Source organism: Hyperoodon ampullatus (assembly GCF_949752795.1).
Source record: "Hyperoodon ampullatus genome assembly, chromosome: 9".
Classification (NCBI taxonomy): domain Eukaryota; kingdom Metazoa; phylum Chordata; class Mammalia; order Artiodactyla; family Ziphiidae; genus Hyperoodon; species Hyperoodon ampullatus.
The window spans coordinates 39680880-39708355 of NC_136922.1; the positions used below are offsets into that span (position 1 = coordinate 39680880).

The following is a 27476-nucleotide window of genomic DNA, read 5'->3' on the forward strand; positions in this document are numbered from 1 at the left end:
GGAGATGGGATTCCATCAGATTCTGGGAGATTCCTTGTACATGTGGAAGGATTGAATTCTTGAGCCAAGTAGCTGTCACCTGCAGTTACTCTCTTCAAATATATCCAAAGATCCTTATTTCTGTTGCTTACATGATGTCCTGTTTACCCACCCACAAAATGTTAAAGACATAGATTTACTGGCTTGGATGGTCAGTTGAGTCCAGGACATCTCTGTGCAGTCCAAGTCACTCCACTTGGCCTAAAGCCCACACCTCCCTATTCTTGTTCAATAGTTATGAACGGCGAGTTAGTATAGGTTTCAGCATACTAGGGCTTTGTTCCATATTGTGTTTGAAACATATTCTGTTCCATATTCTGTTTAAAAATTTTTTTTCTTTTTTTATCTCAGAAAGAATTTCACAACAAATTTGTGTAGTTATGGACACAAAAGAAGATGAAGAACATGTAGGTCATCATCTTGAAGAAATGCTAAAAAATGAATTAAATGTAAGTATTCGAAGATCCAGTTTGATAAAATATATTTGATTGACACAGATTTTTATCATACAAAGATGCTTTCCTTGAGAAGGCATAAAAGTACTTGCAAGCTAATTTTCTTATTTTGCTGTAATGAAATCCTGTGTTTTGCCATCGCTTTTGACTTGAAATACAATTCGTTCCCCTTCTCCACTCCTCTTCTGGATTTCCTCCCTACCTTCGTTCTCCGACTTCTATTTCTCCTTTAAAATTCAGCGTCAGTGTGACTTCTTTAGAAAGCGCCCCCCCCAACCCCGCCCCAGTGCACATGAGCCCCTGCATGAGGTTGACACTTGTCTTGAGAGCCACGGTGCCCAGCACATGCTAGATGCTTACTAAAGTTTGTTGAATACATGAAGAAAAGAAAGAGATTAAGAAGAGAGAGAAAAAAAAGAGAGAAACATATGCAAAAGATAGGATAATTATGATATTGAAGAAGTGAATGGATGTTCTTGCCCCCCCTTTTTTGAACTGATCCAATGTCCAGGTTAACCTCATATTTAATATTAGTGTTAAAGAAATGCAAGAAGTAGCCGTGAGTGTGAAGAGGTGTATAGGAATTATTTACTACTTTTACCCCTAAGGACATCCATTATTTTTGTGACAATTTTGTGCTTTGAAATGTTTTGCTTGCCAAGCTGATTTTATTGTTTTCATCAGTTTCCTTGTTTTCATTAAAATGTGTAACTGCCTGGGTTTATGATCAACATGTCATGGCTTTTTAACAACATACATAATTCTAGTTGAAAGCAAAAGGAAAAAGTTTATTTTAGTAAGCTAGTTCTATCATGATAGCACAGTCAGTAAAGAGAACAGGCTCTGGTATCAGATTGCCAGTGCTCAGATGTCTGTTTTATTGCCTAATTTCCATATCTTAAATTGAAAATGTTAATAACATCTGCACTGTAAAGTTGTTGGGACAACTGAACTTTAAAAATGTATTTTAATGTGCTTAGAAAAGCATCTGCCGTACCGTAAGTTTTCAACGAATATGAACTATAAGAGACTTAACCATGACATCTATTAACATCTCAACTCATCAGTTGAGTTGAAGGTGTGACAGTATTGAGTAGTAGATACTACGAGTTCCCAAATTTCAGTCCTGTATTAAATACATGAACTGTTAAATACATAGATTCCTGGAATGTGTAAATATTTAGTGAATCATCTGGGATAAGTTCTGGAATTTCAGTTTTTAACAAGCTCCCCGTGGTCGTTTTGATGGCAGTCAGTGCTAAATTCTACCAGTAGCATTTGGAGCAACAATCTAAAGCTGGAAAGAAATGGCAGCCACCTCAGCTGTCTCTTGGGTGTAAAGGTTATACTACAATCTTCTTTTCCAAGTTGCCTTTATTCGTAGACTTTCTGAGTATTCCTCCTCTGTTGCTGGAATTTTTAGCACCTTGTTCTTTGCTTTCTATCTCAAATCCACCTGTTAAGAATCTGTTCCTAAGTTCTGTGCCCTAATTTCTCTGCTGCGTCCTGCAGGATATTTAAATGTAGATAACTTCACATTGTCTCACCTCGTGAGGCAACGTTTTGCCTGAAAAATAGTCTTCTACTCGTGGATAGTTTGATTCATGCTTTATTCATTCAGTGCAGAAGCCAATAAGATGGAACCCTGAAAGAGTGTTACTGGGACTTTGGCTATCAACCCTAGGTTTAGAGAGCTGAGTTCTACACTCTTGTTGAGCACCCAACTGATGCATCCTGTGTCACTTATTCCTTGGTCTTCCCAGTGTTAGATTCTACAAAGAGTCCTTTTTGTTACAATTATTATGATAGTCTCTTTTTGTTGCTACTTTTCCTGTATATGTTTGGTAATTATTGATCTAAAACAAATAGACTGCCAGATATTTCTTCAGCAAAGATAGGTTTTTTCAGGATAAACAGACAATTGAAATTTGGGGTCTGCAACCATGACAAGCCACATGCAAGTCCCCCCATAGCAAGGGAAGGACACTTTTACAGAAAGAGCAAGGAAGTTGGGAGGGCTAGAGTACATAGACAGCCCATGGTTTCTATTTGCTGAGTCCTCGCCAGGAGAGAAGAGGACTGCTTCTTCTTGTTGGGCTCAGCTGTAGTCACAGGGTGTGAGGGCTCCCCCTTCTGGTCTCCCAACTCTGTTTTTTCCAACTCTTTTTAAGAGAGAAATTTGTTTATTCATTGTTTTGTGTGGTTTTTTCTAATTTTTATTAGAGTATAGTTGAGTTACAATGTTGTGTTACTTTCTGCTGTACAGCAAAGCGAATCAGTTATACATATACATATATCCACTCTTTTTTAGATTCTGTTCCCATATAGGCCATTACAGAGTATTGAGTAGAGTTCCCTGTGCTATACAATAGGTCCTTATTAGTTATCCATTTTATATATAGTCGTGTGTATATGTCAATCCCAGTCTCCCAATTTTTGCCTCCCCCACTTTCCTCCTTGGTAACTATAAGTTCGTTTTCTGCATCTGTGACTCTATTTCTGTTTTGTAAATAAGTTCATTTGTACCATTTTTTAAGATTCCACATATAAGCGATATCATGATATTTGTCTTTCTCTGTCTGACGTACTTCACTCAGTATGATAATCTTGAGGTCCATCCACGTTGCTGCAAATGGCATTATTTCATTCTTTTTTATGGCTATGAATTCCATTATATATGTATATACCACATCTTTTTAATCCATTCATCTGTTGATGGACATTTAGGTTGCTTTCATGTCCTGGCTGTTGTATGTAGTGCTGCAACGATACATTGGGTCCATGTATGTTTTCAAATCATTATTTAAATAATGATATGATGTGGAATTTAGGGATACACACAATGGTGTGTAACTGGCGCTGTGTGATTTTTCTTTCAGTGCCTTCACTTCTCAGGTCCTGTCCTTCTCATTTCCAGTATCCGTTGTTTTCAGTGCACTTCATCTACCTACCTGTTGGGCCCAGTCTGTATATAGCCATCATCTTAACTGTGTTGAAAAATAAATACTAAGGCTATTTCTTAACTTCTGACCACAGTATTTTACCTTTCTTTACCTTATACTAAATTACTCTAGCTGCACATATTTAAATTTTATAGGAAACTCTAATCCCACTGTCTTCTCTCTTGCAGCTACCTTTTGTTTCACACTTTACTTCGATACCATGATCCATCACTTCAGTGGATCATGGATCTTTTACCAATATCTTTAATTCCCTTGTCCTTCTATTAAACCCAGTTAGTAAAACCTCATTCATGTTATCAGTCTAACTTTTCACTTCTCTGAGCCTGTATTCAGTCTTAACACTGCTGGAGAAAAGTATACAACGGTGTAGATTACTGTACTTTAAAAATACTGGTCTTACATGCCGCGGAGCGGCTGGGCCCGTGAGCCATGGCCGCTGAAGCCTGCGCATCTGGAGCCTGTGCTCCGCAACAGGAGAGGCTACAACAGTGAGAGGCCCGCGTACCGCAAAAAAATAAATAATAAAAAAATAAAAATAAAAATACTGGTCTTCGTTCTTCACTGGGCCCTGAATGTTGTAAAGCAAGCACACTGTGATTCCACTGTGAGCTCCCCATTCGCCTCAGTGGATATTTTAAACCTTTTCCTCTCTCCTTAAATGTCTAACCCAGGTTTCTTAACCTTGGCACTATTGGCATTTTGGACTAGATATTGTGAGGGACTGTCCTGTGTCTTGGACACTGTTTAGCAGCATCCCAGTCTTCTACCCACTAGATGACAGTATTATACCCCCAGTTGTAGCAAACAAAATGTCTCCAGACATTGCTAAATGTTGCCTGGAGGGGGGACAAAATCATCCTCCGGTTGAGAACCACTGGTCTAACCCCACCATCTTTACCTCCACTCTTAAATATGGTCTTATCTCTAACTTCAGAGTATAATTATATACTCCAATATGGGAACATTCCTATCTTCCAAGTACCAAACCTTTAAAGAATCTTGCATCTGTAGCCATCTTCTCATTGAGACTATTTCCTCTCCTGAGCTCTGGTTCTCTTCCCCCCTTCCCCCTCCCCCATTAGCAGATACATGTTCCTTCCATTAAAACAAAAACAAAGAAACAGTTCTAAACCCAAGGTTACCCTGTAGCCAAACTTCTTTAAAATAATTTATCTTCTCATTCCTCAGTCCACTGCATTTTGACTTCTGCCCCAACCTTCCGTAGGAACTGCTCTCGGTGAAGTCCTCAGTGACCTTCCTATGGGAAATCCACAAGACATTTATCAGTCTTACCTTATTTATTGCACCACTTGACTCTCTTGTCTGATACTATTTTTTCTAGAAGGAGTCCATCGAGTAGATTCTGTAACATCTTGTTTCTCTTTTATCCTTTTTCATTTTTGGCTGCTTCTTCTAAGTTTCTTTTGCAGGATTCAAGATTCTGTTGATTTAGATTTTTGTACATAGGTAATTGGACTTCTTTAAAAAAAAATGCTGATGGCTTCACATATCCTTCATTTGCTAGGGACACAAAATATTCTCTAGCCCTGTGTTTAATTTTTCATTTTCCTGCATTTCAGATCTGTATATTCAGTCAGAGGTCCCTTAAATGTCGATGATGTCGATGATATTTCACATTCACAGGTTCTTTTTCCAGCCAGTCCTTCTCCATCTGCTAAGGTTTCAGTCTCTGAAAATGCATATCATTTCCTCATTCTCTAAACCTCATATAAAGTTTGACTCATTCTCTATCTCACCCCCAAAGCAAATCAAGTTCCAAAACATTTGAATTCTACCTCTCATTATCCTTCATATGTGTCCTTTTATCTTCATTGCCACTGTCCTAGGCACCCCAACTGTTGTCTGGATTATTGCAACAGCCTGTTAACTGACCTCCAGCCTTCAATCTTGCCCCTCTCAGATTTATTCTTTATGGGGCTGCTTGAATGATTGTTCTAAATTGTTTATCATGTTATTCCCCATTCAAATCTGTTTCTTGGTTTTCCACTGCTTCTAAATTAATATAAAAATTCCTTGCTATGTCTCATAAGATCTTTCACATGACTAATACTACTAATAAAAATAACAAAAACAACAATAATAACAGCCAACGATTTTCAGCACTTATTTTATGCTAGGTACCATAGCAAATGCTCTTAACAACCTTTTGAAATGGGTACTGTTAACGTTTTTTTTCCAGATGAAAGAACTGAGGCATAGAGGGCATGTTTGTTTGTTTGTTTGTTTGTTTTTTGTTTTTTTTTGCGGTACGCGGGCCTCTCACCGTTGTGGCCTCTCCCGTTGCGGAGCACAGCCTCCGGACGCGCAGGCTCAGCAGCCATGGCTCGCGGGCCTAGCCGTTCTGTGGCATGTGGGATCTTCCCGGAGCGGGGCACGAACCTGTGTCCCCTGCATCGGCAGGCAGACTCTCAACCCCTGCGCCACCAGGGAAGCCCTAGAAGGGATGTTTAAATGGTTCTTGTTAACATTGTTGTGAAGGGGCAGAACAGGGACATGGAGATGAACTTGGATTCATGTAACACCAAAATCTGTCTTCCTAACTGGCACCCTTGCCAAACAGCCCTGCACTCTCTAACTGTGCACTCTTCAGGCCAGCTCTACTTTTTGCAGCTTCTCAAATGTGATAGTACTTTCTTACCTCCAGGGCCTTCATCCACGATGTCATTTTCCCCAGGGAGCTTTTCCTGTTTGTTTTTCCCCTGAAGTCTGGTTTATGTACCCTTCCATTGTGTTTTGTGAGAGGCTGCACAGCCTCATGTGAGGTCTTCCCAAAGCATGATGCAGTCTTGATAAAAGGGGGACATTTATTGAATGTTGAATAAATAATAAATGAATGGATAAATGGTCACAACTTCTTATTACTAAGTGGGACATTGTGTTATATATTGTACTGTGCTTGCTGCATAACAAGTTACCCCCAAATTTAGTGACCTTAAGTAACAAACATCTACTGTCTCAGTTTCTGTGAGTTAAGAATCTAGGCACAGCTTAGCTAGGTTCCTTGGACTCAAGGTCTTTCATTTGATTACAGTCAAGCTGTCTGTCCTCTATAGGCTGTCCTCTACAGTCTAATCTGAAGACTTGATGTGGAGGTAGATTCTGCTCTCAAACTTACGTGGTTGTTGGCAGGTCTCAATCCCTTGCCATGTAAGCTTCTCCACAGGGCTGCCTCACCACATGGCACTCAGGATTGAAGGCCCAGTACTTTTGTAACCTAATCTTAGACGTGACATTCCATCATTTCTTTCGTATTCGGTTCATTTGAAGCAAGTCTGTATGTCCAACGCACACTCAAGAGGAGGGAATTATACAAGGTTGTGAATACTGGGAAGTGTGGGTATCTTTGGGGGGTGTGTTTTAGAGACTGATTATCACAAACTGTTACTATCTCAAAATAAATCTTCTAAGTTGTAAAAAGAAAACACCCACTAACATGGCCATCCTAGTTTTCTGTGGCATGTGAGGCAGTACTCTATATAGACCTGAGTCTTCTCTGAACATCAGAAATTTGCTTTATCGTACCTAAAATTTCCTCATCAAGATCATCATCCATCTCAACTATAATTCCCTAGTCAAATGAGTGGAGGTACAGTCTATTTAATATGGATTCTAGGCCTTAGTAATTGAGTCTACCAGAAATTCTGTATAAAAAACTCCAGAGATGATCAGAAAATTCTGAATAGTTTTGGAATCAACAACGGACAAGAGGCACTAACTAGCCAAAACCAACAGCCTGAGGACATACCCTCACCAAGGAATGAATATAATCTCCTGAATTAAATGTCATTCTATCCAATATAAACCAACCAAGAAAAGAATTAATGACTAATTTGTTTAGATTTTTATGTTGATCAGTCCATAGTATAGCCGTAGGTAACCTGTTGTATAATCTGATGAAACATACTGAATATAACATGAATTTTAGAAGAAATGAGTCTAATGAAGGTAGAACTTGTAAAACAACTTTGTGTGTCCTGTTAACTTACTCAGACAATCTTGGTTGACCTTCAGAGGAGATGTCATTCATTTCTGCTAAATCTGCCCTGGCTTTTAAATTTGCCTAAAAACTATTAAGCCACACAAGGACTTATCAGGATGTTTTCTCTCGTAAACAGTCACAAGACTAACAATTATGGAGTGCCTTCCATTTGCCAGGGAGAATATTATGTACCTTAATCCTTTAAAAATAAACCTATGACTTTCCCTCTCATTTTACAAATAGAAATAGGGAAATCTTATGGCTTAATACTTTGTCTAAGATTATATAACTAATTGAATGTAGGTGCTGCTTGATTCATTATGATTTCTACTAAATATTTTTCTAAGAAACAGTGAAATAAAAGAATTTTAAGTTTGACAGAAGGATTATAACTAAGGTCAGAAAGAAGTCTCCTTGTAAAAGAAATTACCAGTTTTCTATCATTTTCTCTCCCTTTATAAGGGCACATTTATCTTATGGCATTTTTCAGCCCATAACTTATAGACAAATGCAAAATGCCACATATTCTAATATCTTTACCTCCAGAGCTTTTGTCTCATTTTGCAAAGGACATATAAAAAGCATGAAGTCACCACTATTAAAATCCAGGCACCTGTAGGGCAGATCTGTGTAGGTGTGGAGCTGCTCAATGCACAACAGGAGGATTGCTTTATTGGCATGAAAAGAAAGGATGTTTCCTGATGAAACTAAAGGAAGAAATTGAGTATGCTTATTATAATTATCCATGCTAGATTTTGAGACATACCTTAGTGATGAACTGAATATCTCAACTCTAATGTAATGATACACACCACGTACATGGAGGAGGTTGCTAAAAAGTGAAATAAGGAATTAACTGAGTAGAGACTTACTGCTCCCGCCCTCCATACACGTGCAGATTTCACTCAGACTTAAATATCAAGACTTCATTATCAGGCTTGTTAGATTCCTTCTTTGATTTCTTTAAGGAGGTCGAAGTATTTCACAGAACCTACCTACTTTGGAGATAGAGGTCTCTAGAAGATACGTCAGGGCAGTAGACAGAGATGGAAGAGACCTCGCCCCTTCTTCCCAACTCTCACTGAAAAATAATTTTTGCCATATACTGTGCTGAGAACAGTAAGGAATTTATAAGTAGGAAGATTGGTCTTTCATTAGTTACTTAATTCATGAAAGTATTTACCAAATATTAAATGCCTATCAAGATTTAGTCACTGGATTTATGCAGTTGAACTAAGCAGGTATTGTTCCCTGTCCTCAAGGAGCAGACTGTGCAGTTGGGGATAAAACAGTAAACAAACACACACAAAATATTTAGTTACAAATTGTGATAACGATACTAAGGAAAAAGTAAACTGTCCTTATGTAAGCGAGCCCTGGACAGTGATTTAAATTGCAAGGAGAGGGCAGTAAGTGAGCATCTCTTGGCAGATGTGGCATTTACTTAAGGCTAAACTGGTATTCAGGAGTTAGCTATTTAAAGAGAAATACAGAAGGAACAGTGTGTGAAAGGTCCTTGAAGAGCTTCGTTCAGGGGCACTGAAATAAGACTTGTATGACTGGAGTGGAGGTGGACTGGTGGGAGGTGAGGATAGAGACTGCGAGGGTGTAAATGCAGCCTCGTAGGCTCTGTTAAGCATACTGTGACTACCACCACCTACACTACTACTGTAACCACTACCATTACTTACATTTTGTCCTACAAGCAAAATGAAGTGGTAGAAGACTTCAGCTGAAAATGTCACGATCCAATTTACATACATAAAAAGACTGTTGGCTGCTGCTGCTTAGAAGTAAAATTCTATGGAAAAAGACAGATAGTATTTAATGTTTTTATACATCAACAACCCCTAAAATCACAAGTGTCTTCAACCCAATTTTTGTTCCTATAATAAAAGAAAAGAAGCTCCTGAAGAATGCTCATCTATAATCTGGACAAACAGGGACCATAGGGGCTTTTTGTGTGTTTTGCTTATCCACCCCTTCCTGTTTCCTGGAGCACATAATTATTGTTTTGTGTAACCACAAATGACAAGCAGGATATAACTGAAAATCATTTGTTTTCCTGGGTGAAAGGCATGCTTTGGTTTTGTTGAGGTTGTCTGTGGTACCTAGTTTATTTTTCCTGATGCCCTCAAGGTTTCGTCCAGAGTATGGATCTGTGCCTTTTTTTTTTTTTAAATAGGCGTAACTAAATTCAGTGTATGACATATTCATCAAGCAAAACATCCAAAATAGCAAAGGAAGTAAGAAGAAAAGCAGAAATTAAAGAAATAGAACAAATTCAGTCATCTCAGCATTGTAAGACCTCTTCAAATTAGGGTTATTTCATGCTTATTTTGGCACATAACATTTTAAAATATTTTGTTTAAAATACCAATTTTTCATTTCTTTGAAGCTGAACACTGTACAGTGTAATAGTGAAATAACACTGTGAACAGTGTTTCTTGGGCCTCTGAGTCTGAACAATGCCAACAGAATTCATTCATTTAGAGTATGTGGTTTTGGTGTATGTACAAGACTACATAAATTAGCTGAAGACCATCCAATAAAATCCATTTAGTTTGTTTGGGATGTTAGCCAGATTTCCTGATCAGCTTTCCAGAGGTAAAAATGTCCAAAATCACTGGACCACCTAGTTGCTTGGGATGGTATTAATTACATTCATGCTCTATTTAATAAAATTAACAGTTTATAATTATAATTGGTTGTCAGAGTTTTAGAATTTGGTTATTAATGAGGGAGTAAGGATAATCCTCCCTACATGCCACTTTCTCTACTTTTTCTTTGTATACTTAACATGTATTCACCTTTTGTATCTGTGTGTATTTTTGAAACATAGGGACATTGAAATATTACTCTTTCTGAAGGAACCAGATGGTTAATTTGTAAAAATGATAATCCTTGTCTGCTTAGGAATTAGGTCACTGCACACAAGTTCTAGTTACGTTATGCTAAGTTAAAAACAAATAAGCCGAAAGAATAGCCAACATCTAGCTTTGGTGATATATTTGTAAAAATCAGGTCTTCTCTTGTAATTCAGGAAATTGATTTTACACACATGGTAGATATGTTTAGAGGGAAAATTTTTATAAGAAGCTGAAAAAAATTGCTCTTTGGCATGTAGATTATAGTTTCCAACCTTCAACAGTTGATTTTCTTTAATATGTATACACTAATTTTCTTATGCTATTTAAATTGAGATAAAGTTTTAAAACTTATTCACTGATGTCATTTCATTTTATTGATTTCTTTTTGATTCTGAATAGAAGATATGTAATTTTTTAAAATAATAATTTTATACTTATTAATGTTTCCCTAATAATTGAGTTTGGTGATACATTTCAACTATTTGCATGTGGTATGACTATACTTAGTAACACCATAAAGTAGATTATTCTTTTGTTCTGGTGGCTTTAAGTAAATAATGGCTCCAAAGTTTTTGCTGTTTTAGGGAAACTAAACCAAATATACCCCTTTGAACTTGTGGTCAGAATAAATTATCCATGGTGTCTTGGTACCTGAGAACTTTTTTCAAAGCCTTGTAGTACTTGTCTCCTTAGCTTAAATATCTACTCTCTTTCTCCTCATATCTTCAATGACTGTTTGCTGCATGTGAGTCAGAGTCTATACATTTTGACCCATTATTTCAGACCTCTCACAGTCAATGCTGAACCTTTCACTCACAATGTCAACTCTCTTGTGGCCCAGCATATTGTCTTGCTCGTGCTTTGAAATTTTGTAGTTTTCTCTCACTCTTTTTCACTCAGTGTTCTGCTTGATTGCATGCCATCCTTGTCAGTTCTGTTTAATACTTGATTTAATATTACTCTTTCCATGAAGTTGTTCCCATTTTTTCTGGTTCTTGGACTTTCTACACTACTTACCAACAGTGGTATCATTCTGCATACGCTACTTTTTATTGTTATTCTTTTGCCTGTCTCTTTCACCATCTCTTTTATTGCTGATCTCTTGCACAGTGCTGTGTATATAGGGGAGCCAGGTAAATAGTTGTGGTTAGTGGTGGTGGAATGATGAACAAGCAAGCTTCTGGAATACCTCTCCACCTGGACATCTGCCAAATGTGTTTCTGGAGATAAAGAGGTAGCTGCTGGGCGTCCATCAATCATGTGAACAGTTGAGAAGAGTTTAGAACACAGAGTACAACCAAGAAGTTATAATTGATTTCCCAACCAGAAGAAAACTGTTTTTACAAATGGAGGGAAAAGAATAGCAAATAAAAGTTGTTGATGAGATGAACTGGAGTTAGCTATGGTAATAAAGTTGGTGGCCAGAAGCCTTCTGTCAGGAAAGGGGGAGGGAGAGAGAGAGCGATGGGGAACTGAGCTCTGCTGAGGGGGAATTGCAGTGGCGTGAAGAAACAGGTCCATAAGCAACATTTTAAGGTTTATTCTTTAGGATCTGTAATAAGATTCTATATCAGGATATGAATCTACCTTTCTGTATCACCTAGGAACATACTGCTTTAAAAATATCCTGAGGTAGATAATTGTTCACATACTTCTGAAATAAGTCACATGATCATGTTTTTATTATTTTTGCTCAAAACGTAATTTATCCTTAATATTTAAAAAACGTTTTGGGCCTGTCGGCTAAATGTATATTCAATAGGTTACTATTATGTAACTCATAATGGAAAGTTGTATGAGATGGAAATCTTATTTTATATATACAGTAATTATATTTTTTACTCAAAGGGAAAATACATTAATAAAAATCTCTTACTATGTAGGGTCTGAACAATTATATTGGCAGTATTTGGATTGTACAAGTGTTAGGGTGGTATTAAATATTCCTTAAAAGTTGGGAATTCCCTGTGGTCACATGGTTAGGACTCTGAGCTCTCACTACTGAGGGCCCGGGTTTGATCCCTGGTTGGGGAACTAAAATCCCATAAGCCGCACAGCATGACCAAAAAAAGAAAAAAGAAAAAAAGTTAATCAGTGCATTGTTTTTTTTTTGTGGTTACATATGAAGGAACTCTTCACTAAGCTACTCATGCATGTTTATAGCAGATTTTAGTTTTCTTCTTTTTCTATTTCCTATCTAATTTAAAATTAGAGACTGTTAAAAACTCGGTAGCACAGAGTTCGAGCTGAGAATATATTTTGTTCTATTTGTTTTTAATTTTTATTGGAGTATAGTTGATTTACAATGTTGTGTTAGTTTCAGGTGTACAGCAAAGTGAAGCAGTTACACATATACATATATCCACTCTTTTTTAGATTCTTTTCCCATATACATCATTACAGAGTACTGAGTAGAGTTCCCTGGTCTATACAGTAGGTCCTTATTAGTTATCCATTTTATATATAGTCGTGTGTATATGTCAATCCCAATCTCCCAATTTATCCCTCCCCCCTCTTCCCCCCTGGTAACCATAAGTTTGTTTTCTATACCTGTAACTCTATTTCTGTTTTGTAAATAAGTTCATTTGTATTATTTTTTTAGATTCTACATATAAGCGATATCATAGAGACCTCATCTAGCCATTTTGAACACACTTGTCATATTTATGGTATGTTATTTTAAAATTATATTAAACACTTGTCTGATAAAATACAATTTTAGTATTTCCCTTGTTAAAAAATGACTCTACTAAAACCTTTAAGTTGTTAGAATATTACTGCTTTTGGTGTCAGCTACTGATTTCTGAATAAATGCTGAAGGCCAAAAACCACAACTCTCCATTTAGCCCAGGATTTTGCAGTTGCTATGTTATTAACATTTTGGGACAGATAATTCTTTGTTCTGGAGGCTGGCCTGTGTGTGCATTATAGAATATTTAATAGCATCCCTGTCCTCTACCAACTCGGCACTGGTAGTACTTCCCTCTCCCACTTCTGACAACCGAAAATGTCTCCTGATATGGCTGAATTTCCTCTTAGGACGGTTTCCCACAGTTAAGAACTGCTAATGTAAACTTTTGTATCATGCACACTCAGATTTTACAATGGCTTGGGGATGAAGCTGTGTGTGTGTGTATATATACACACGTATATATACATGTATATGTGTATATGTGTATGTATATATAATTGTAATTTCTAATGAATGCATAGCTAAATGCAATAGACTGTTATCTTTAGACTATTTAAATCATTTATAAAACTAATTGGAAACAGTATTTGGTGTGGATTCTAATTAGTGATTTCAAATTAATGACATTTTGATTAGAATATAACTTGTACATACTTTATTAGTGCATATTTATATGGAAACTAGGCTCTCATGATACTTCCGTATATATCTGGGCAGTGTCTGTAGTACTTAGAAAAGTTAAAATTTTGTAAGTGTAAATTAGATTATGCTGTAAGTTTGGGAAGAATTTGAGGGAAAATACAGTTGAAGTAATAAATTCTTTAATTTTAGTCACTTAGTTTGCCATACTGATATATTTAATAAAAGATATAGGTAACTTATTTTAGATGATACAGAAAGGCAGTACCTTCAGTAGAATCAAGGTTAAAGTTACCTTCTGATTGTTAGTTGGAGGCACATTTCTCAGTAAATATATCAACTGAAAATGAGAGAGGACTTTTATATTATCTAACTGCTTGCTGCTTCAAAGTGTGATCCATGGACCAACTATAGCAACATTACCTGGTCGCTTGTTAGAAATGCAGATTCTACTTATTGTGGCATTTTATACTACCACCAACAATTAGAGTCAATTTCATACCCAAACACAATTTATTGTTGTAAGTTTTATAATTTTAGCCATTTTTATGGATGTATAACAGAACCATACTGTGTATTTGATTTGAAAATATATCTGTGATGACTTTTTCATGTGTTTAATGCATTTTTTAAATAAAATTTTAAATCGGAAAAAAAATGCAGATTCTTAGACCCTGCTCCACATCTAATGGAATCAAAATCTGTATTTTTAACGAGATTCCCAGAGATTCTTATGCATACTGAAGTTGGAGAAACACAGGTCTTAACTTTGTTTCATCTTCCCAGTATGATCTCCATGAGGACAGAAACTGTCTAGTCTATTGCTGTGGTCTCAGTTTGCTATCTAGTGTCTGGCTCAGAGCCCTCGATAGATAACTTCTTGGTTGAATGAATGAAACTCTAACTTATGCTAATCCAGTGGATAGTAGGGTACCCAACTCTATGTATCACAATAATTACTTCTGTAACCATCACCTGCTTGGTGTATATTGAATGCAGTGGTTCAGAAGCCCTTGACTCTTCCAGGATCAAATCTGAGGACCCGAATTGGAGGACCTACCTTAGACACTCTCTTCCCTGTCTAGGACCCAGAGAAATGATCTGAGTTAGGCGATTGTCTGTGGTGGCAATTAAGCTTTTTAGCACTCAAATGACTTCCTCCAGATGAGGTGTTTCTCCTGAGTTGACCTTGGGACCTGTAGTGTCACTGCCCTCTGAGTAAAGTCTTGTGACTTCCGTGATGTAGTACTAGTTACCTGGAGTAAACTGACACCCTGTGTACTTGAGAGGTTAACTGTTGAGAGTCCCACAGACCTTAGTCTGGGTATTACCCCTCACTGGCAATACCGTCTCAGACAGATTCTTTAAACTTCTGTGCTTACCTTCCTTATCCATAACATGAGGATAATGATAATATATGCATTGGTATGTTATGTGGTTTCAGTAAGATAATTGTTTAACGTATTTAGCACAGATTCTGATGAATAGTAATACCTCAATAAATGTAAGATTTAAAATGTAAAAGGATAATGGAGATGTGGTGATGTGTGAAAAGGTCATTTAAAAGTGGAAGTTAAGTGAGAAGCAAGTGGAATAGCAGCAAACATTTAATGTACACTGTATGGAAAGATGGTCATTAGTGTTTCACATAAATTCAAGAAAACAAAGATGAATGACATGACAGGACTCACACTAGAATAGGGACTTTCTAGAACAATAATTATTGGGGAAAGTCCTATCCATGGACTCAGGAACAGAGACAGTGTTCACTGCATTATAAGACTCTAATATTTGTGCAGTGTGGCTTTTAAGCTACATAATTAAGGGAGAACCAGCCCTTTCCCTGGTTTGATAAGGGCCCGTGATCTAACACTGTTGCAGCATGGCAGAACCTTGGTTCTCGTGCAACTCTGCCTGCCTGAGAGGATTGAAACACTATCAAGAGTTTGGTATGTCTGACAGGCTAGGATCTGAGTCTTGTGGTGGCAACTTGGGAAGTAGAAGGCCACTGGTATGATCCACCAGCTTAGTGTACATGGTTGGAGGTCCATAGTTGACATAGCATGGCAGAATGGTAACCTGATTTACTTACCACCTCAAAATTCTACCGACATTTATTGTTTTAAAGCTGTAGCTTTTTTCTCTGAAGCTTTCCAGAAGACCAGCCGATAGGGAAGAAGTTTTGGAAAATTTAATCCTTAACTCTCACATATTAACTTAACTAATCTATCAATTCTGATATGTAAACTGAGCCATGGCGCTTAAGTAATTTGCCCAAAGTTGTACAGCAAATTTGTTGCAGAGCTAGATTCAAACACCCAAGGATCTTGGCTCCAGGTGCCATGTTCTTAACTGCAAGAAAGAGCTTTAGAGCTGTCTAAAAAATAGTAGAGTAAATGTTCAATGCTAGATGGACAAAACCTCCACAGAAGTCTAAAAATAACCATGAAGTAAATGTTAATTGGCAACTCAGAATTTGGAAACAGTACTTCTTAAAGGAGTGTCTCAGGTAAAGACTGCTGAAAAGCAGGATGGAGAGGCTCTGGGCTGTTACCCTGTGACTGAAGGTCCAGACACAGCACCCACAGGCCAGAGGCGACTCCATTGATAAAGACAGTAACTGATGAATTGATGGCCCAGACTCAGCATTCTGTTGGCATCAGTCATAACTATGTAAGGTTCTCTGGATTGGCAGTATAGAAGTACTTTCCGCCCCAGCTTTATTGAGGTATAATTGACCAATAAAAGTTGCGTGTATTTAATGTATACAGCGTGATGTTTTGACATACACTTTGAAATGATCACCATAATCAAGCTCATAGATCCATCACCTCACATAATTACCATTTTCTTTTTTGGGGGTGTGGGTGAGAACACTTAAGATTTACCCTCTTACGTATATTTCAGTTATACAATATACTATTGTTAATTACAGCCACCATGCTACGCATTAAATCCCTAAAAACGTATTCATCTTGCATAACTGAAACTTTGCCCTTGGACCAGCATCTCCCCATTTCCCCTACCCTCTGGCAGCCACAAGACTTTTAACTGTTAACATGTTGTCTACAGAGTGAAAAGTGCATCTCTCTCTGATTCCCTTGTATATACCCACATTAATGCCCTTGTTTGAATGGGAGGGAGGTGGGAAATTGATGGATTCAGATTAAGAAATGATCCAGCCAACATGTTCTGTAAAAAGAGTGCTGGCTTTCAGAAACATGTTTTTGAACCTCTGACTCATGGGACTGGAAAACAATGCCTTTCAGCCTTAGTTAAGCCTTAACTCTTCTTGAAATGGAAAACGTTTTTTGGCAACGCAGTTTCCTTCCTAATATCCCTACTTTAAATAGTACTTTGAATATGCAGATGTTTGCATTTTGTTAGTAGTAAATATTTTGTAAATTCTTATTTTTTTATGATGTAAGGAAAGTATTTCAAGGCGGGGTTTTTTTTTTTTTTTTGGACATACTTTTTAAATTTTACTAAACACATTGGAAGGTTGTTTTAAATTTTGTTTAAATGTTCTCTGAACGAAAATATTTACAGAACAAGGAATTCTAGCCAGCAGATTGTTCCATTTGTTGTGTTTGAGTGTGGAAACATTAGGAATGATAGCTTAAAATGATGCCATAGAACTTTTTCATAAACAGCCTAATAGCATTGTCTAAGGTGGTCTTTGTTTATTAAAGATGTCAAAGTCTCCTTTGCTATATTTAGGTAGAATCTAAGTTTCTTTACTCAAGCACGGAAAATATTGTTTGTTTTCTGTTCGGGAGGAAAGCAGTATGACCAAATAAAAGAGTTAAATTTCACTGGAAACAATTATTAAAAGAGTCTCAATTGCAAGATGGAAAAAAATGTAGTTTGGTTTTCATATTTTTTTCAAAGGGGGTAAAAAAATGAAGGTTGGGGGAAAGTCAGAAAATCCCTCAATTCTCGGTGGTATCTCAGCAGAGGCAGGGGAAACTATCAGTGCCTACCATTTTAAAACTCTTCAGCTTGTAAAAATAATAATTAGTAAGCTCTACAATTTATAATGAAAATCACAGAACACACAAGTCTGATTTTAAAAATCTGGAAGAAACCTCAAGGCTCTCTCTGTCCCTCAAAAAATTCTCACACCTTTTGGTTCTGTAGAATAACTCAGTAAAAATTGGAATTCAAGAAGGTTAAAAATTCAAAAGACAGCATTGCAAGAGATTAATAGAGCGACTGATAATTGTGGAAACAATTAGAGCCACACTGTTATAGAAATAATTAGTACATTAGACATAGAATATAGCAAAGGTCAGGTCAGGTTATTAACATAGATGGAAACTTGGGATAATCACAGTGTATTCCAAGTAAAAACTAAATGATTCCAAGTAAAAACTAAATGATAAATAAGAGAATAGGTGTGAATGATAATAAAGGCATCCAACATATGGATCATGTTTATATGTCAAGTAGACAAACCAAGATGTTATTCTGAAAGTTAGAAGAAAATTTCCTTGAATTGACTAACTAGTTCTGTAAGATGTAGAGGGCATATTTTCAAGAAGAATTGAGGAACAGCAACTGACGATTAAATGTGGTCTGATTCTAATTAAGATTTTGAACCTCCTCATAAAGAATTCTTCAGGTAGGTACCTAGGAGCAAAAAACAAAAACAAAACTTACAGAAAGGAGGATACTCTGCCTGACCTCTTGTACCTCCACAAGGTACATTGTTGTCTATAAACTTCGGAGGGAATCAAAGGGGAATCCAAGAATACTACCACTAGCCAAATTGTCATTTAGTTAGAAAGACAACAGGAAAAAAATTTGTATGTAACTTCTATGACTACTTCCTGGTGAAACTACTTGATGTTGAAATCTACCCCCCAAAAATGGTGAATAGAGAGTGAGTAGATGACACATGGACTTTAAAAAGCATCCGGACAATGCTTTGAAACAGTGTTTGAAGACAGTGGTACAGAGACTGCAAATCTCTGAGGGAAAGTGTGAACTACACTTTTATTCCCAGATAAGTTATTTTTCCAACTAATAGAAGGAAGAACTCTAGGAATATAAAAATGTTGAGGTTTTTATTAAAAAACAAACAAAACCTACTTGCAGCTGAAGTTCATCAAATAAAGAAGTGAATTAAAATGAATTTATAAAAGGAGAGGTTTTTATTTAAAACAGTTGTCTTGAGCATAGATAAATTATGTCTAAATTGTGTGAATTATGGCTATAGAATAGTCTATGAATCTAATAAACCTTGTCAGGGTAGAAAAGTACAAGTGACCAGAACAGTGGGAAGAAGAGTTACAAAGTGCTATTTCTTTCTCTCTCATAGCAGGAAATCAGTTAGTACTGACTTACACATGAAGTGTGTTGCCATTGAAAAGTCCAGTGTCTTAATCCTGTTCAAGATATTTTACTTAACATTTAGGAAAAGCTCCCTGGAGGTGAAGAATAATCTGAAGTATAGCAGCACCTTCAGTTTTATTATATTTAAGGGTTATTTTTTTTTTGCTAACATTAAATAATTTTTAAATGACATGCATATGATTCCATTTTCATAAAATGTGCTAATGCTTTTGTTCCTTCATCGTTTTGTCCTACCAGCTTACTGCATATATTATTAATAGAGGATTGTTGAAACGATACTTACCTGATGTTCAGGGTAATTATTTCTAGGTAGTGTTATTTTTGGATGAGTTTTTTTTACCTTTTTAAAAAACTTCCATATAGTTGATTTTAAGAACATACACTTTTTTTTTTTCTTGAAACAAGACTGTGCTAAGTTTTAAAAACCTATTTGTCAAGCATTTGCTACTGGTTAAAACCATGTTTCTGTCCTCAGAGACCCCATACCCTAAGAGTATGGGGTCCTCAAGAATTTTATCAGTTTTAATACTTGAAAAGCTAAATTGGAATATCCCTCATGTTCTCATCCTAGACCTTATTTATGTACCTCCAAAAGAAAAAATATATTTAATTAATTAGTTTATTTATTTATTTTTGGCTGCGTTGGGTCTTCGTTGCTGCATGGGGCTTTCTCTAGTTGTGGCAGCGAGGGCTGCTCTTTGTTGCGGTGCGTTGGCTTCTCATTGAGATGGCTTCTCTTTGATGTGGAGCACGGGCTGTAGGCGCGTGGGCTTCAGTAGTTGTGGCTCACGGGCTCAGTAGTTGTGGCTCATGGGCTCTAGAGCGCAGGCGCAGTAGCTGTGGTGCACGGGCTTAGTTGCTCCACAGCATGTGGGATCTTCCTGGACCAGGGCTTGAACCCGTGTCTCCTGCGTTGGCAGGTGGATTCTTAACCACTGCCCAGGGAAGTCCCCAAAAGGAAATATTTCAAAGTAAGTCATTTTCTTTTTTTTTTTTTTTTGAGTTCAGAATTCACTCACACTTGTTAAAGTTGAGATATGTGGTTGCCTTATTTCATATCTGTCAACTCAGAAACTAGGGAGGATTTGAGGATTATACCCAATGTTTATGCGAACACTCATGCCAGTATTGTAAATATTGGTAAAAGACATGAAACTCCAGGGTCAGAGGAAAGAATTTATTACAACACTAGCAGTAAGGAGGATAGCAGTGCAGCACTGATTTTCTGAATTGCAGTTCCCCCGGGGGAAATACAATTAGGGCTGGGTGTTGCTAGGCAGTGGAATGCATTAAAGAAGAATCTGGATATCGGGAAGCACTGCCCTTATACAGGGACTGCTGGCAAACTAGCCCATCCTCCTCTTACAAGAGAGACATTGTCTTTATTACTCTAGAATGCCAAGCAGATTGTTCTATGGAGAGAGATGTCTCTATCTTTACTTTCTAGAACGTAAGCAAATTTGCTCCAAGAAGAGAGATGCCTATTTTTGCAAGTCTGCCTGCTATGTGAACATCTTTGAAGAGCCAATTTGGAGTATATTAGCTATTCATGCCTTTTAAAATGTTTGGATACATGAGAAACCCCTGAAAAATAATCTCCCTGTAATATCTAGAAGATGAGACTCCTTGAGCAAACTCACTGTTGCACAGCGGAAGCTGATTTCTTTATTTCACTATTGATACATGGCTGATGACTATGGAAGTTTTTTTTTTTTTTTGAATAATCTTCCCTCTGAAATTTGTACTCAAAAACTTTAAACCAAAGTAAAATTCTTGAAATTCATGAGCCAAGTGATTTCTATAGCATAGCTAAGACCTCAAAACCTTTACCTCTCTTTCTCAAATATTTTGTCAAAATTAGGTAGAATTAAGCTGAATTCTTCTGAAGAGGTAATGCTCTTAGAGATACAGTTTCATGTTTTACTATGGAACAAGCATTGTATTTTAGATATATAACTAAAGCTTTCTAAACGTAATGCCAGTATTAACCACGAAAATGTGACTTCGTACAGAGTTATAGCAGAGATATCATTATAACAGAGCCCTTGTTTATTAGTTTTTTGTTCATATTGCTATAATAGAAAAAATAGAGAATAATTAGAGCATTGAACTATATGGAAGAAAAATTTTATTAGGAAAGTTTTTATAGTATATGTACTATTTTCTATCTAGTCTGGGACTACCTCTAGTAATAATCTTCTCATTATTGTGGCCCTAGTTTAAGTCTTATTTCTCTATCATATATAATAATTTCTTTTTGTTTTTATTATTTTTATTTTTTATTGAGGTATAGTTGACATATTAGTTTTAGGTGTATGACATTGTGATTCAACATTTATATACCTTATGAATTGATCACCAAGATAAGTCTAGTAACCATCTGTCACCATACAAAATTACCGCAATATTATTGACTAGATTCCCTTTGTTGTACATTCCATCCCATGACTTATTTTGTAACTGGAAGTTTGTACTACTTTATGTTCTTCACCTGTTTTGCCCATACCCTTACCTCCCCCATCCCCACCCCTCTGGCAACCACCAGCTTGTTCTCCCTTACCTATGAGTCTCTTTATGTTTTATTTTGTTCGTTCATTTGTTTTGGTTTTTAGATTCCATGTATAAGTGTATTTCTCTATCTGACTTATTTCATTTATAACACCCGCTTGGAATATCATGGATGTTCCATCCATGTTGTCGCAAATGACAAGATTTTATTCTTTTTTATGGCTGAGTATATTCCACTGTGTATGCATACATACATACATATGTGTGTGTGTGTCTATATATATATATATATATATATATAAAATACACACACACCTCCACATCTTCAAGCATTCATCTCTCAACAGGCACTTCCATATCTTGGCTGCTACATTGAACACAGTGGTGCTTATATCTTTTTGATTAGTGTTTTCATTTTCTTTGGGTAAATACCCAAGAGTGGAATTGCTGGTTAGTATAGTAGTTATAGTTTTAATTTTTTGAGAAACCTTGATACCGTTTTCCATAATGGCTGCACCAGTTTACATTCCCACCAACAGTGCACTAGGGTTCATTTTTCTCCACACCCTCTCCAACATTTGCTATTTGTGGTCTTTTTTTTTTTTTTTTTTTTCAGTACACGGGCCTCTCACTGTTGTGGCCTCTCCCACTGCGGAGCACAGGCTCCGGATGCGCAGGCCCAGCGGCCATGGCTCACGGGCCCAGCCGCTCCGCGGCATGTGGGATCCTCCCGGACTGGGGCACGAACCTGCATCAGCAGGCGGACTCTCAACCACTGCGCCACCAGGGAAGCCCTATTTGTGGTCTTTTTGATGATAGCCATTCTGACAAGTATGAGGTGATCTCTCATGGCGATTTTGATTTGAATTTCTCTGATGATTAGTGATGTTGAGCATCTTTCCATGTGCCTGCTGGCCTTCTATATGTCTTCTCTGGAGAAATGTCTGTTCAGGACTTCTGTCCATTTTGATTGGGTTGTGTGTTTGTTTTGATATTCAGTTGTATGAGCTGTCTATGTATTTTGGATATTAACCCTTTTTGGGTCATATCATTTGCAAATACTCCCATTCAGTAGGTTGTATCTTTGTTTTATCAATGATTTTCTTTGCTATTCAAAATCTTGTAAGTTTAATTAGGTCTCATTTGTTTATTTTTGCTTTTGTTTCTTTTGCCTTAGGGGACAGATCCAAAAAAATTTACTATGATTTATGTCAAAGAGTGTTCTGCCTATGTTTTCTTCTAGGAGTTTTACGGTTTCCGCTCTTTCATTTAAGTCTTTAATCTGTCTTGAGTATATTTTTGTATGTGGTATAAGAAAGTGGTCCAGTTTTATTCTTTTGAATGTAACTGTCCAGTTTTTTCAAAACTATTTATTGAGGAGACTTTCTTTCCACACTATGTATTATTGGCTTCTTTGTCATAAATTAATTAACCAGATACGGGTGGGTTTATTTCTGGGCCCTCTCCTCTGTTCCATTGATCTATATGTCTGCTTTTGTGCCAGTACCGTACAGTTTTTTTTTTTTTTTTTTTGTTTTTTGTTTTTTGTTTTTTGCGGTACATGGGCCTCTCACTGTTGTGGCCTCTCCCGTTGTGGAGCACAGGCTCCAGACACACAGGCTCAGCGGCCATGGCTCACGGGCCCAGCCGCTCCACGGCATGTGGGCTCCTCCCAGACCGGGGCACGAACCCGTGTCCCCTGCATCGGCAGGCGGACGCTCAACCACTGCGCCACCAGGGAAGCCCTACCGTACAGTTTTGATTACTATAGCTTTGTAGTATAGTTTGAAATCAGGGAGCATGATACCTCCAGCTTTGTTGTTCTTTCTCAAGATTGCTTTGGCTATTTGGGGTCCTTTGTTATTCCATAGGTACTTTAGAATTATTTGTATTAGTTCTATGATCAATGCCATTGGTATTTTGATAAGGACTGTACTGAATCTGTAGATTGCTTTGGGCAGTATCATCATTTTAACAAAATTTTTTTTCCAATCCATGAGCACAGTATGTCTTTCCACTTAATCGTGTCATCCTTAATTTCTTTCATCAATGTTTTATAGTTTTCAGAGTATAGGTCTTTAACCTCCTTGGTTAAATTTATTCCTAGGTATTTTATTCTTTTTGATGTAATTATAAATAGAATTGCCTTCTTAACTTCACTTTCTGATAGTTTATTATTAGTGTACAGAACTGCAACAGATTTCTACATATTTTGTATTCTACAATTTTACTGAATTCATTTGTTCTAATAGGTTTTTAGTGGAGTCTAGGGTTTTCTATACATAGTGTCATATCATCTGCAAATAGTGACAGTTTTATTTTTTCTCTTCCACTTTGTATGGTTTTTATGTCTTATTCTGGTGTGATTGCTGTGGCTGGGACTTCCCATACTATGTTGAATAGAAGTGGTGATGGTGGGCATCCTTGTCTTTTGCCTGATCTGAAAAGAAAATCTTTTAGCTCTTCCCTATTGAGTATGATGTTAGCTGTGGGTTTGTCATATATGACCTTTTTATGTTAAGATATGTTCCCTCTATACCTGCCTTATTAAGAGTTTCCATCATAACTGGATGTTGAATTTTGTCAAAAGTTTCTTCTAGATCTATGGGAGTGATCATATGATTTTTATTCTTCATTTTGTGAATGTGCTGTATCATGTTCATTGATGTGTGAATATTGAATCAAACTTGTGTCCCTGGAATTAATCTCACTTGATTATGGTGTATGATCCTTTTAATGTATTGTTGAATTCAGTTTGCTAATATTTTGTTGAGGATTTTTGCATCTATGTTCATCATTGATATTGGCCTGATGAATATTAATTTTCTTTTTTTGTAGTGTTGTTATATGGTTTTGGTATCACAGTGATGCTGACCTCCTAAAATGAGTTTGAAGGCATTTCTTCCTTTTCAATTCTTTGGAATAGTTAGAGAAGGGTAGGTATTAAGTCTTATTTAAATGTTTGATAGAATTCACGTGTGAAGCCCTCACATCCTAGACTTTTGTTTGTTGGGAGTTTTTTCATTACTGATTTAATTTCATTACCAGTCATCAGTCTGTTCAAATTTTCTATTCATTCCTGATTCAGTCTTAAAAGATTTTATGTTTCTAGGAATTTATCCGTTTCTTTTAGGTTGTCCAATTTGTTGGTGTATAATTATTCACAGTAATCTCTTGTCCATTGTATTTCTGTGGTATTAGTTGTAATTTCTTCTCTTTCTTTTTATTTATTTGGGCTCTTTTTCTTTTTTTCATGATGTGTCTCTCTAAAGGTTTGTGAATTTTTTTAATCTTTTTAAAACCTCAGCTCTTAGTTTCATTGATTAAAAAAAATTTTTTTAAGTCTTCATTTCATTTATTTTTGCTCTGATTTTCATCATTTCCTTCCTTCAGCTAACTTTGTGTTTCTTTTATTCATCTTTTCCTGGTTCCTTTTGGTGTAAAGTTATATTGTTTATTTGAGATTGTTCTTGTTTCTTGAGGTAGGCCTGCATTACTATAAGCATCCCTTCTAAAACTGCTTTCACTGAATCCCATAGATTTTGGAACAATTGTCTTTCCATTTTCATTTGTTTCAGAGTATTTTTTGATTTCTTCATTGACCCATTGATTGATTAGTAGCTTTTGGTTTAGGCTCCAAAACGTTTGTGTTTTTTTTTTTTTCCAGTTTTCTTCTTGTAATTGATTTATAGTTTTATACTGTTTGGGTCAGAAAAGATGCTTGTTGTGATTTCAGTCTTCTTAAATTTATTGAGACTTGTTTTGTGGCCTAACATGAGATCTAACCTGGAGAATGTTCACTTGTATTTTTAAAGAATGTGTATTCTGCTGTTTTGGGGGTAAAAGGTCTGTATATATCTATTAAGTTTTAGTGGTCTATTGTGTCTTTAAGGCCAATGTTTCCTTATTGATATTCTGTGTGATATGTCTATTGGTATAAGTGGAGTGTTAAAGTCTACTATTATCATATTATTGTCAATATCTTCCTGTATGTCTGTTAATATTTGCTTTATGTACTTAGGTGCTCCTTTTTTGGGTGCATAGATATTTATAAGTGTTATAGTCTCTTGTTGGATTGATCCCTTTATCTTTATATAATGACATTCTTTGTCTCTTGTTACATTTTTTGTTTTAAAGTCTATTTTGTCTGATATGCATATTGCTACCCTAGCTTACATGGAAAATGTTTTCCATTCTTTCACTTTTAGTCTGTGTGTGTCTTTAGATATGAAGTGAGTTGCTTGAAGGTGACCTATAGATGGGTCTTTTTTTTTTTTTATCCTTTCAGCCACCTGTGTCTTTTGATTATAGCATTTAGATCATTTTGATTGAAGTGACTGTTGATTAGGTATGTACTTATTGTCATTTTGTTAGTTTTCTGATTGGTTTTGTAGTTCTTTATCGCTTTCTTCTTCTCTCGTTCTTTTCCCTTCTCATTTGATGACTTTCTTTAGTGTTATGTTTGGTTTCCTTTCTCTATTTTTTGTGTATCTGTTAGAGGTTTTTGACTTGTGGTTACCATAAGGTTCATATATAACAAACTATGTATATAGTAGTCTATTTTAAGATGATGGTGTCTTGAGTTCAAATGCATTCTAAAAGCACAACATTTTATTCTTACCCATGTTTTATGTTTTTGATGTCATATTTTATATCTTTTTACTTTGGGTATCATTTAAATAAATATTTTAGATACAGACGATTTTACTACTTTTGTCTTTTAATCTTCATACTAGCTATATAAGTGGTTGATCTACTACTACCTTTACTATATGTTTGCCTTTACCAGTGAGTTTTTCCTTCATAAATTTCTGGTTTCTAGCTATGACCTTTTCCATTTAAAGAATTCCCATTAACATTTCTTTTAAGGCCAGTTTTGTGGTGATGAACTACTTTAGCTTTTGCTTCTGGGAAACTCTTTATCTTGCCAGGTAGAGTATTCTTGGTTGTAAGTTTTCTCTTTTCTGTACTTTGAATATATCATGCTAGTCTCTTCTGGGGCCTATAAAGTTTCTGCTGAAAAGTAGTTGATAGTCATATGGGGGGGTTCCCTTGTATGTAACTAGTTGCTTTTCTCTTGCTGATTTTAAAATTCCCTCTTTATATTTAAATTTTGACATTTTAATTATAATGTGTCTTGGTGTGGGTCTCTCTGGGTTCATCTTGTTTGGTACTGTCTGTGCTTCCTGGACATGGATGTCTGTTTCCTTCTCCACATTTGGGAAGTTTTCAGCCATTGTTTTTTCACATAGGTTTTGTGTCCTTGTCTCTCTTTTCCTTCTGGGGCCCCTGTACTTCAAATGTTAGTATACTTGATGTTGTATCAGAGGTCCCTTTTTTTTTATTCTCACTTTTTAAAATTCTTCTTTTATTTTTGTTGTTTTGATTGGGTGATTACAAGTACCCTATCATGCAGATTGATGATTCATTCTTCTTCATCTTCTGATCTCTTTTTGATTCCCTCTAGTGTATTTTTCATTATAGTTATTGTATTCTTCAGCTCTGATTGGCTCTTTTTTATATTTTCTTTTTAAGTTCTCACTGAGTTCACATTCTTCTCCCCATTCAGTGAGCTTATTTATTATTGTTAATTTGAACTCTTTATCTGATAAAACTGTTCATTTTCATTTTGTTTAGTTCTTTTTTTGAAGTTTTTGTTTTGTTTTTGTTTTTTTTTGCGGTATGCGGGCCTCTCACTGTTGTGGCCTCTCCTGTTGCAGAGCACAGGCTCCAGACGCACTCACGGGCCCAGCCGCTCCGTGGCATATGGGATCCCCCCGGACCGGGGCACGAACCCATGTCCCCTGCATCGGCAGGCAGACTCTCAACCACTGTGCCACCACAGAAGCCCCTTTTTTTGAAGTTTTGCCACCTTTCATTTGGAAGATAGTCTTTTGTTTCCTCATTTTACCTAACTCTGATTGTTTCTGTGTATTAGGTATATCAGCTACA

The 27476-nt window shown here is 36.5% G+C and overlaps 1 protein-coding gene across 3 annotated transcripts in view; it reads left to right on the plus strand.

Moving 5' to 3' along the window:
* The window catches only part of CRPPA (CDP-L-ribitol pyrophosphorylase A), a gene marked incomplete at both ends in the record, with an annotated part of 299741 nt that overhangs the window by 135945 nt on the left and 136320 nt on the right, over nucleotides 1-27476 (plus strand). For all 3 annotated transcript variants that reach the window (XM_079711014.1, XM_079711015.1, XM_079711016.1), the window contains one exon: nucleotides 391-488. In XM_079711014.1, coding sequence (XP_079567140.1) covers nucleotides 391-488 — 98 coding nt within the window. The remainder of the gene's footprint in view (nucleotides 1-390; nucleotides 489-27476) is intronic.